This window comes from Trichoderma camerunense (assembly GCF_050948025.1).
Source record: "Trichoderma camerunense strain CBS 138272 chromosome Unknown V8C40scaffold_19, whole genome shotgun sequence".
NCBI lineage: Eukaryota > Fungi > Ascomycota > Sordariomycetes > Hypocreales > Hypocreaceae > Trichoderma > Trichoderma camerunense.
Window position 1 is genome coordinate 360,890 of NW_028145351.1, and position 10,927 is coordinate 371,816.

Here is a 10,927-nt window from a genome sequence, read left to right on the forward strand (position 1 = left end):
CCGTTGCCCCCGCCCGGCATGTTAAAGAGGGCTAACGCATGAGCTTAAAGAGAGCGCCCACGAATGACTAATTACATGTTATATTAAAGGTTATCTGTATCTGTATCTTACACCTTTTTGCTCGTATTCTCTTGCCACGTGTATCTCTTTTCATGATACAGTTGAGAATCATGCAAGCCGTCAACTCTTGCGGCCCATGTGGACGGGGCAAACGGCGTTGTGACCGTGGTTGGCCAAGCTGCTCTACGTGCACACGGTAAGTTTGCTTCTTCACTGACTAGAATACTAAGAACCCGTGTTGACAATGTAAAATTCCAGACTCAACCGGCCATGTGTGTATGATAAAGATACCTTGCGGCCAGTAGAGAGTGAAGCCGGCCTCAAAGCGCCGGATGCTCCAACAAAGACAGACGCCAATTCGTCGAGGTCGTATTCGCCACAATCATCACGGTCAGCGACAGATGTTTGGAACAGTCCCAGCTTTACCGATGTCACGTCTGGCGTCGAGCCCTTTCTTCACGACTCTCTTAGGCGACCTACAGTCGATGTTATTGTTCAGAAGCAACTGCTCAAGATTGTCAAGTCCCGCAGCGAGATGCACCGGATAGCGGACACGTACTTTGCCACCATTGCCAGACGAATATCGATTATATCAGCACAGAGATTCTACGCAAGGCTACCCAAGATTGAATCTCCTAGTTGCGCTGCCGACTTTGCTGCCCTCTGTCTATGTGTGCATCTCGTACTGCAACTGCCGCAGCCGCATGATAGCAGTATGCAATCGTCGCTTTACGTGACGGTAAAGGGCATAATCAGTCTGCTGGAGGCTACTTCTTTCCACTCCCTTGAAGTAATACAATGCCGTATTCTCATTGCTTTCTATGAGATTGGTCACGGCACCTATCCCGCTGCAGCCGCGTCCATAGGAGGTTGCGCTAAGATGGCTCGTTTTGCCGGCTTCCACCGACATTCTATCCTTTCGACCTATGATGAAGAAAGAGAGATTGTAGTGGAAGAAAAGAAAAGAACATTATGGGCGCTGCATAATTTAGACCGGTACAGTTGACTGAGTCCACAAGCTTGATAATATCTAACACGCATTATTCTAGCTACTTGAATCTCTCCATGGGAGAGAGCATCTTTACCACGCCATTCGCACATGAAACCGATCCCCTTCCCATCGAAGAAGATTTATGGGCTAAAAATGTGAGTTTTACATCCCTTGTTTACGCCTCAAGCTACGAATGTCCCTCTAAATACCCATGACCAAAAAGATTGCTCCGAGCTTAGTTACGCACAACCTAAACACACCTGCCGATGTTAGCATTGGCTCATTTGCCCGCGAGTGTCAAATTTCTCACTTGGTCGGACGAGTGCTACGAAACGTATACGAGCCCGTCTCAGACGAAGCTTTTCAGGCCAAAGAAGCCGCCCAGCTCGAGGCGACCATGTCCACATTTATCCCATTACTCCAGAATGACGCAGAGGACTTTGGAAAATATTGCATCTCCTTTGCTATTTGCAGCAGGTATGGTCGCAATGTTCTACATGTATGACTTACATGCTAACTATAGGCAGCGCTATATTTACTCTTTATGGCTGTTCAGCTGATCAGGAAAGATATGGTGTGAGGATCAAGAATTGTCCTGCTACCCTAGCGGAACATACAGCCCTCGAAACCACCCGTTATTGTCGGAAGCTCTTTGGAGATGAAGAAGCCATCAACTACAGCTGCCTGTCTCCCTTTGTGCCGTACGCGCTCTATCAATCTGCTGTTATTCAGATGCAATTACTCCAGCGCGATCCAACAGCCAAATACGAAGACAATATTGAGTTTCTGAAGCAAGTCTTGAGGAATTTCGGTAAAAGATGGATGCTTGCAAGTAAGTCACAGTCACAAATACATCAGTAAAGCAAATCCTAACAGTTCCAAGGCAAATATTTGCTCAAATTAAACGAAGACTCGCCACCACTGCTATATAGCTTAGACTAAGTATGCTAGTGACTAATGATATCAACAACGAGAGGTGCATTGCTTGGTTGATACAGGTCTAAAGTGTGCTTCTCCAATATGTTTTCAACGGCCCGAATATTTTCTCGCCAATAGTCTTCCTTCTCATCATCAGAGAGATCATCCGATCTCCATTCAGGTTTCATGAACAGCCCAAACTTGAACCACTCCAAGAATGTTTGCGTAGCCTCGCTTTTATTCCATCGTTTCCATTTGGGAATAGTACTCCAGAAGGCTTCACGCAGTTCATCAGAGCGATCATACTCTGGACCAAATCCGTTGGGAGCAGGCTCACGGAAAAGCATCTCGATGATCCGGTAAAGTGAAGCATACGGAGCGCTCGCCAAAAATTCCCAATCGATAATTGCTTGGATGTCCGTAGGTCTCTCGCTAGACACGATGACGTTGTGAGGGCCCATATCCGCATGCATCGCGACAATGGGGACTTTCTCGACGATGGCTGGTATCTCTTGCAGACGAGTGTTGACAAAATCCCTTATACGAGGAAGATATAGCGCTTTATACTCTTCGATGCCTTGTTGCTTTTCGAGGGCGATGAGAGACGATTTGATATACGCGCGGAGATACTCTCGCACCGAGCTAAATGGTCCACCAAGGCCATAGTGTCGATCAGGTCCGATTTCCAAAGTAATTTCATCGTTGGTGCCAGATGCGATTAGCTCGCCAATCAAGTGCTTCTCTGGCAGTCGGATTTCCCAACAAGCTGAGAATGCGAGGGCCATTTTTCGTACGAAAATGAGTCTTTCTTTATGCGATAGCTGGGGGTAAATCGATGAAGCCATGATACCTGGTATATAACGAGTTATCTGCCTACCCATGCCGGTAGCATTTTGATGCATCATTTCGCCTGGTATTGAGTATACTTGGGGCACGGGCAAGACGCTGGGGTTGATCCTTTGTGAAACCAGAATCATAAACAAATCCATAGATGCGACACATCCGTGATGGCGTAACTGGACCACATATGATAGGTTGTCATCTTCTTTAACTGTGACTTTGTAGGAGATGCTCAAAGCACCGTCGGTGAATCTAGCCCAAGAAGAAAGATGCTGGCCCGTTGCAGATATTACTGCGTCCGTAAGTTCGTTTTCGGAAAGCACTATGGGCTCTGGAGTGCTTATTTTCTTGGTTCGTCTGTCGATTTTGATTAAATAACGATCAACTGGGGAGGCGGGGCCCTCAAAGTCCTCGATTGCTGCCGACCAAGAGAAAGAGGTTGGCGATGATTCAAGGAGGGCGTAACCGACCCCCTTGCTGCCCACAGGCCCCACTGCGGAACCGGAATAAATATAGGCCAGGAGGGCGGTCACGCCCTCATCTTGTGTGAGGAGATCCTCAGGCATCTTTGGTGAGCGTTCTTGAAGGAGGAGGAAAGAGAGAGGTTTGGCCGTAGGCATAGAATAACAATATAGCATGCGCAATTCACTTAGACCACATGTGGGGCAACCTGGGGGAGCCTCGCCTATAAGTAGCGCTTGAATATCACCTGGGCACTTGGCACTTTAGCTTTAGTGGCGCCCTAGGGACAGAGACGCCTGTAATACATGGATTATAGTGGAGTGGGGTCCAAAATGGCAATCTGCTCGGCTACAAGCAAACGTTCCAGGTTGGATCTGCAGAAACAGCTGGGATCTCTACCTAGTGCTTGCTTCAAGGTATTATCGGGCTGTAATAGACACAATGCCGATATTTTATAGAGCTATACCTGGTATCTTCACTTCTTGCTAGGTACTATAGGTACTATCGCTACCTTTATATACTTGGTATATATATAGGTAGTAGCCTAAGATATCCATATCCACTAGATACTACCTATAGATACCTAAGGCCCATGTCATGAACTACCGGGCTACCTAGGTAGTGCCTACCTTACCTAGTACCTACCTATGTTCTAAACTATTACTCGTAGTCACTACCTACTAAGTAGCTACAAGTAGGTACTGGGTTTGTAGAAATGTAGTATTTTGTCTTGGTATCTTATTGAAAAGTCAGTGCGTGTCCGTACATAGAGTGTACTATATTACTCGCAAGGTATATCACAGCCACTCGCCTCTATACGACGTAGGTATCTTAGTGGAATGGGCCGATACTTTGTAGAATGGAAACTTTCAAGGCCATTTACAGTTCATGGTTCTTAAAATTTAATTTCACAGAAGTCAATTTCGGCAAGTGCCTACTAAAGCATTACCAGAACCTGTCTCCAGATCAACGTGCTCAGAAACAATTTGGTAGCACAACCTAAGTAAAACACACCAAGGTAACTAAAAGAGTGTGCACGAATCAGAAACCACACTTGATACACGCCGATAGAAACGACTAAACTGTGACACCAACCATTCCTCCCAGCGACCAAAAGTTCACAGACTTCACTGCAGTCCACATTGCGTTAGTATACGTAAGAGGGACCTCCTGTGGATTAAATGCGTTGATGCCAAGTTCGTCTGTCGTATGGTAGTGGGCAACAGTCCCCCCGCTGGTTTGCCGAGTCTTTGTGACGTGTCCATCTGTACACTCGGGAAAGATCGCATCTGCTCCTCCATCTGCAATGGGTTGCCAACCAGACTCCAACATGTGGCTACCTGGTTGAAGGTTGACTCCTTGTTCCGGGATTCGAAACAGAGCCCGCATGTTTGGTGAGACGTACTCTCCTCCTTTGATGCAGCTCTTATCTTTCAAAGATACAAGGTCTGCGATGCCTGAAGAGCATACATAGTCGGAAAATTCCTGAGAGAAAGCTTTCCAAGTCTTAGCTGGGATTTTAGCCCCCAGAGAGCGAGATTCTTGACCTTCTTCAACCCCGTACTCATATGCAATGAGTCCACTGTCTGAAACCATCCATAACAGTGGAACCAAAGATGACTTCATGGATTCAGCGGAGCTCACTGGCTTCGCGATGTCAACACAAATGCTAGGGGCATTCTCTGATCCAGGAATAGCCAGTGTTTTGTGAATCAGAGCCTCCCCCTCTTCAAGTTGAAAATGGCGGTGCAGAAGATGTATCTCAAGAAACTCAGAGACTCCGTTATCGGAGAGAATTTTGAACAGATGAGGGAGATGTTTGGCTTTCAACCCAATAAACTCTGCCCGCTCAGTTGCCTCGTGGTCAATTATGAGGCTGTTATAAACATGGGCAGGGAGTATGGCATCGATATCAACGTTGGACATGATGAATATAGAGTGTTGAGTATAAAATATAGCAAAAGAGATAAGCAATTAAGCTAGTTGACGCTTCTGGTCTTGTCTGATATATAGAAGCAGAGTATCGAATAATGATATTCAGTTTTTTATTATGGGCTTAAGAGCCCAATTTATACTTTTTCATAATCCAAGAAAGGTGTGAAGCAAACCCAAACAACAATATACTGTAATGAATTCGATAAATATGCCATAGCACGGCGCCACGAAATGTAAATCATTTACGTGATTCTCTGGCTTATCTATGTGTGCTCCACTTTGAAACCGCCGATTTCACCTTTATATCTCCATACACGGTATATATTATTAGCAGTGGACTTGATAGAGTGCGACAGTACCATACATAAAGACAAGGCTATCTCGGCATCTGCGAAAAAAGCACTCAACAAGGGAAATGAGATCCTACGTAATAGTGTTGCTTGAGAAATTGCACGACAGCTCATTCAGCGAATTACAATTAGACACGACATTCACCCTACACTGTCATACAGCGAATAACGTTCCATTTATGTTCAAACGTCACTACTGATGTAAGAATTGTGCAATTTACAAATGAAAGGTTCTGGTCACAGGACTGAAACCAGGCGAGTTGGAAGAGGGGTCGCTTCGGTTACACAGCATGCGGGGAAACATATCTGATAGCAAGATGTAGAAGAAAATGTACTACGAGAAGGTAAAGGGAAGAGAGGGGTCATAAGCATAGGAGTTTACTGCTTGGGGGGAATAAGACAGATAATATGAAAATAATGACAAAGCGCTAGAAGAGCCTTCGTAATAAGGGCCAATACACCAAAATCCGAGTTCATAAAGGCAACATATATACTAGTTGGGCACATTTGAGTAACACAAGTAGAAACTATATGTCACAGGATGAAATATCTTTCAAGGTGGCAGGGTGTGAAGTGCAACATAGATATACGCGTACATGATGTGAATAGACACTGGTCTATATCTCAGCGAAGATTTTCACGATCATTATCAGAGGAACGTAGAATATGTATATATAGGTACATGTATCTACTGCCCAGGACACTTAGGCAACTGCCTGTAGTAGTAAATAAATGGCTTCCCTTCACATCCGCTTTCGATGATCGGACTCTGAGTCACCGAGGTACTGGATACACGTAGTTGACTTCAATTTGAGGCTTTGAACAGCTTACTAAGTAGATAGTAAGATTAAATGTGATGTGAATAATTTTTCACTGGCACAATACAAGGGAGTCAAATGCTGTGAAATAGCAACTCGGCACCAAATGCTTTTGTCACCGAGCTTGCAATATGCGTTCAATCAGCGAATGTATACGTTCTTCTCTACTTACCTAGTGATGATTAATCCACTCAGGCGAGAGAAAAATTTGAGGAAACTTCAATTGTCTATGTGCGGTTGAATCAAGAGTGTCGTGTATATAAAATTTAAAGATTGTACTAAACATCATAGTACATCTATGCACACCTTCACTCTGCCTTGAGCTGCTGCATTTCTGCCGTGATGCCTCCATCCTTGAAGCCTTTCAACACTTGGCGCGCAGTGCCATCCCACTTAGACTCACGAATCCAATCCTCCAGACTTTGGAGATTGGGGTTGATCCGCTTCATCTCGGCCAAGTCTCGCGTACCCTCGTTCTTCAAAATGCTGTTTGAGAAGCCAGGCCACCACATGCTAAAGTTTTGTCCCACCGTGATTCCGTCGGGATACATGCTCGACACGGGGGCGTCGGCATAGGGCAAAGTATCGACCCATTCCTGGACGGTGATGTTTTCATAGCGGGCCTTGACGCCGGCAACACGGGATAGGGTCTCTGCAATTTCTTTGCCAGTGGAAAAGTGGCTGGTCGCGAGGAGAGTCTTGCCGGACCACTCTTCGCGGTTTTGGAACATGTGGAGCGCAAAGGCACCGCAGTCTTGGAGCGTCATGAAGGGAATGAATCCGTCGCCTAAGGGGAAGCGGAAGACGCGAGTGCCGTCGGCGGCGATGTGTGGCACATAAGGCCCGCCGATGAGATCCTCGTTGTACGGACCGGTAATGAGAACCGACCACACAAGCTTGGAGTCGGGGTGCGCAGGCGAAGTCATACCATCCAGATAGGTGTGAACACGACCTTTGCCATTGGTGTGGTGAGCTGCGTACTTGTGGTCAAAGTTGGTCAGACGGAGATAGTAGTCGATGCTGCTATACACGAAATGGCGAAGGGTTGGGATGGTGTTTGCAATCTCAAAGATGCGGACACCAGCCCAAAGCTCGTCTGGTTCGTTAACAGTGAAGCCTGAGATGTGTTAATAAGTCAAGTTATTTTGATGAGAATGCGGATTGGCTAACCATCAGTGTTGACAAAGACGCCGTAGCAGTCTTGAAGAGCTCTCTCGACGGAATCAAAATCCATGAATGAGCCCTTGACGAGCTCAACCTGGGGGTAGTCCTTGAAAGTCTGTTTGACACCCTCAGAATCTGGGTTGCGCGACAACACGCGAACGATGAAGGGATCCTTTGCCTCCACAGGAGCCTTGACGACTGCAAAACCCTGGGCGCCGGTTCCACCAATAACGAGAATTCGCTTCTGAGCCATCTTGAACTTGAAGAAAGTTAAAAGTCTAGACTTGAGAGTAGAAACTTATTGTCAAAAGACTGAGCTTGTAGAGGTGTAAAGTTTTGTAAAAGCTGTAAAGTGTTTGTGTGCTTGAAAGATGCTTTGTTCTGATTTGAGTGATCCAGCATTACTTGAGGGCCGAGTTTCTGTAATTTATATGTTGCATCCACGCGCAAACCGACATGTTTGGTTTGTAATTGCTGAACAGATTGGAAATCATCTCGACAGACAAATATGTATGTGGAAAGTCTAATTACAAAGAAAGAAGCAATTAGATGGTCTTGAGCATCGCTATTAAGAAGATTCTGACATCAACAGCCAAGCCCCGGGAAGGTGTTTCGGTCTAGGAACCCGGGATAATCTTCGATTTGCTACGGCGTAGTGTCCAAATAAACTAGAGCTGGGTTGGCGTCGCTCTAGCGTGCGGGTTAGCGTGCGGGCAGAAGCTATACAAAGAACTAGCCCGCATGTGTATCGTCATGTCCTGTGAGAAGCATTCCTAAGCAGTGAATGATTCGTCTACAGAGTGGACATGGATGGACATGACATGTTGAACGCAACGCTGGAGAGGAGTCTAGACAAATTGCTATCAATAATAAAGCAGTTGCGAAAAAAATGAATAAGTTATCTCCTCTTTGAAGCTCAAGTCAACGAACAGTGTCAATGTGGAATAACTAATAGCGATTATTAAACTCTTTTATCTCACGAGTCAATGCGATTATTCGATGATAATCCATTTTCTTCGTTCTAGAAGCGCAGATTTCAGAAATAGCTGCATGTATTTAGAGTGCATAATATTTACATTATGCCTTTTATAACCACGCTTCTATGTGTAACTAAGAAGTCAATTGAGCAGTATAGCTGTGCTGTTCGTGTGAATGTAGAGGTTTCGTTTTGCGTAAGCTAATTAAACAACACTAAAAACTGTGCTTGAAATGGATGTCTACAGTTGTAAAAAATACAAGTTCACATTGTAAGTGTTACCATGAACTGCGAGAAAAGCATGTTTCTGACTGAACGAAAAACAAGTCTTCTTGAACGGAATCTCAAATGTTATTGTAGTATCATTGAGATGACAGAAAGTAGTAAATACACTACGAATTCCCCTAGTCGCCATATGAAGCCTACCATATATATTCATGGCACCTTATATCGATCTGTACGTCTATATATGGATCTCAAACTACCAATGTTTCTCAGAGATATCTACCTCATTTACATCGACGCCGTCTTTAAACCACCGTTCATCATCAGCAATTTTAACGTCATTACCGCTCATCTGTCGCTTTCTCATCAATCCGTTCTCCGCAAATGTCCAGTCTTCAAGGCCGTACGTTCGCCACCACTGGCCCGCCTCATCATACCACTCATACCAGAATTGCACAGCAATCTTGTTGTCCGTGAAAGCGAAAAGTTCCTTGCGCAACCGGTAACCGTTTTCTCTCTCCCATTTTTTGGTCAAAAACTCCTTAATGGCGTCTCTACCCTGCAGAAATTGGTCACGGTTGCGCCAGATTGAATCCGGCGTGTAAGCCATTTTTACACCATCGGGATTTCTAGCGTTTGTAAGCTGGAGTACGACTTATTCAGACAAACTGCTTCATTTACCTGGTATTCCATGCATCTTGGGCTGCCTTGACCTTCTTTTCCGCTGTTTCAGCCGTGAACGGTGGGTAAGGTGGTCTTCCTTCTTGAGACGACATGGTTATCTAGTGGCTTCGTGTTATTACAAAAAACTGCCAACTGAACTGGACGACCTAGGGAGCGAATATGACTTCTTATATACACATTCACCAAGTTAATACGAACCTCTTGATAACCCCTCATCTATACGCCCGATGTGCACCTGCAGCCCCCACCACCCGGAGAGGAGTAAGACCTAAAGCTATCTATTTACTTTAGGCCCTCTCAACTCAATTATTCCCATACAATTGACGTGCCAATAGAAGAGATAAATCCCCATGGTTCCATTTCATTATGACGTGTTTCTTCGAACACCTAAGGTATGGCCTGTCCCTCTGCTGCCGCTCGACCCGCCAGACTATGCAGTTCGTTTCGGAGAAATGTACCGTTGAATTCAATTATTTCATTTTTACCCTAGCATTAGAGAGAGAAATATTAGCGTCCAACTCATGAAGGTTAGGTGGAGGAAGCATAGAGTCTCTACTCACACTTGTAGTTCGCGCAACGCTCTCTCGTGCCTCCAACGCAGACGCCCAAGCACTCCATCCTTGAACGTCGTCACGAACAAAACCCCGAAACTCTCGAACGATAAAGTCTCTCACAGCCCAGGGAGCGATAGCTGCGTCTACGAGACTGAACTGCTCTCCAAAGAAATATGGACCTTTAAATTCTTTGGAGATCGTCGAGAGTAATTTTCTAAAGTCCGTCAGAGCAGACGCCTGCTTTTCAGGCTCGCTTGGCTGCGCTTGTAATAGTCGAAAGAACGCCGGAACAACCTCTTTATTAATGTATTCAATCCACAGCCTAGCAATGGCTCTTTGGTATGGCTCCTCCGGCATCAGTTTACTGGACCCATATTCCTCATTTAAGAACTCGTTGATGATAAGAGAGTCATGAAGCGGCTTGCCAATTACCTGAAGTCCGGGTGTCAATCCCTTTGGTGAGATTTCTGTCCAAATAGTTAGCACTACCTAAAAAGAGGGCAAAAGTAATCGAAATAGCGTACCTAAAAACGAAGCCTCTTTAAGGTAGGGATTGACTTCTTTATACTGATAAGTGATACCAAGCTCTTCTAGCACAACCCAAGAGCGCTGTGTGAATGGACAAAACCATCCTGCCCAAAGGACGGTATTGGCTGGCTTTTCATGTCTTTTAACCGTCTCAGCCGCCGTAGATGTTGCGACGGGGTGATATTTGGGGATTGCCTTTTGCATGATTGTCTTTTTTGCTAATCGTGAGATACTTGCGACTGACTTTGACATTCTAATCGATTGAGCTATGGATGGAGATGTAATTTATTTGATCGAATAAATAACGTTTCGCGCTGTTTAAACACGTATACTGATGTCATACTGGTATTTCCGATGATTCCATGCCCGTACTAATAAATACCGTTATTTTCTCTCATTAGGAGCTTTCTAAGTTGAGGCAA

The 10,927-nt window shown here is 45.2% G+C and overlaps 6 protein-coding genes across 6 annotated transcripts; 1 reads left to right on the forward strand and 5 right to left on the reverse strand.

Annotated features, from left to right (window-relative positions):
- The first annotated feature begins 50 nt into the window (after positions 1–50).
- On the forward strand, positions 51–2,046 carry V8C40DRAFT_254667 (uncharacterized protein). Its single transcript, XM_083217873.1, has 6 exons — positions 51–256; positions 319–1,056; positions 1,110–1,206; positions 1,275–1,524; positions 1,575–1,883; positions 1,935–2,046. The coding sequence occupies exons 1-6, from the start codon at positions 153–155 to the stop codon at positions 1,991–1,993; spliced, it is 1,557 nt and encodes a 518-aa protein (XP_083069198.1). The 5' UTR covers positions 51–152; the 3' UTR covers positions 1,994–2,046.
- V8C40DRAFT_254668 (uncharacterized protein) lies at positions 1,920–3,460 on the reverse strand. The gene has a single exon (XM_083217874.1). It carries the CDS (start codon positions 3,445–3,447, stop codon positions 1,999–2,001), a length of 1,449 nt encoding a protein of 482 aa, XP_083069199.1. The 5' UTR covers positions 3,448–3,460; the 3' UTR covers positions 1,920–1,998.
- An 888-nt stretch (positions 3,461–4,348) lies between these two features.
- V8C40DRAFT_282131 (uncharacterized protein) lies at positions 4,349–5,197 on the reverse strand (the record flags this gene model as incomplete). Its single annotated transcript, XM_083221736.1, has 1 exon — positions 4,349–5,197. One exon carries the CDS (start codon positions 5,195–5,197, stop codon positions 4,349–4,351), a length of 849 nt encoding a protein of 282 aa, XP_083069200.1.
- Positions 5,198–6,682: 1,485 nt separating this feature from the next.
- V8C40DRAFT_277182 (NAD(P)-binding protein) lies at positions 6,683–7,791 on the reverse strand (the record flags this gene model as incomplete). Its single annotated transcript, XM_083220932.1, has 2 exons — positions 6,683–7,491; positions 7,545–7,791. The coding sequence occupies 2 exons, from the start codon at positions 7,789–7,791 to the stop codon at positions 6,683–6,685; spliced, it is 1,056 nt and encodes a 351-aa protein (XP_083069201.1).
- A 1,163-nt stretch (positions 7,792–8,954) lies between these two features.
- V8C40DRAFT_85113 (nuclear transport factor 2 family protein) lies at positions 8,955–9,535 on the reverse strand. Its single transcript, XM_083223518.1, has 2 exons — positions 9,421–9,535; positions 8,955–9,368 (listed from the first exon to the last, which is right to left on the reverse strand). Exons 1-2 carry the CDS (start codon positions 9,513–9,515, stop codon positions 8,996–8,998), a joined length of 468 nt encoding a protein of 155 aa, XP_083069202.1. The 5' UTR covers positions 9,516–9,535; the 3' UTR covers positions 8,955–8,995.
- Positions 9,536–9,810: 275 nt separating this feature from the next.
- Positions 9,811–10,709, reverse strand: V8C40DRAFT_282136 (glutathione S-transferase family protein; the record flags this gene model as incomplete). The annotated part of the gene is made up of 3 exons (XM_083221737.1): positions 9,811–9,909; positions 9,984–10,444; positions 10,502–10,709. The coding sequence occupies 3 exons, from the start codon at positions 10,707–10,709 to the stop codon at positions 9,811–9,813; spliced, it is 768 nt and encodes a 255-aa protein (XP_083069203.1).
- Positions 10,710–10,927: the final 218 nt, after the last annotated feature.

What these genes read in the sequence shown, in the direction of transcription:
- V8C40DRAFT_254667 (XM_083217873.1), top strand. Translation starts at nt 153, where the DNA reads ATGATACAGTTGAGAATCATGCAAGCCGTCAACTCTTGCGGCCCATGT. An exon ending in GCGCTGCATAATTTAGACCG is followed by an intron (nt 1,057 to 1,109) that starts GTACAGTTGACT and finishes GCATTATTCTAG; the next exon opens with CTACTTGAATCTCTCCATGG. An exon ending in TAAAAGATGGATGCTTGCAA is followed by an intron (nt 1,884 to 1,934) that starts GTAAGTCACAGT and finishes AACAGTTCCAAG; the next exon opens with GCAAATATTTGCTCAAATTA.
- V8C40DRAFT_254668 (XM_083217874.1), bottom strand. Translation starts at nt 3,447, where the DNA reads ATGCTATATTGTTATTCTATGCCTACGGCCAAACCTCTCTCTTTCCTC.
- V8C40DRAFT_85113 (XM_083223518.1), bottom strand. Translation starts at nt 9,515, where the DNA reads ATGTCGTCTCAAGAAGGAAGACCACCTTACCCACCGTTCACGGCTGAA. An exon ending in CAAGATGCATGGAATACCAG is followed by an intron (nt 9,369 to 9,420) that starts GTAAATGAAGCA and finishes TACAAACGCTAG; the next exon opens with AAATCCCGATGGTGTAAAAA.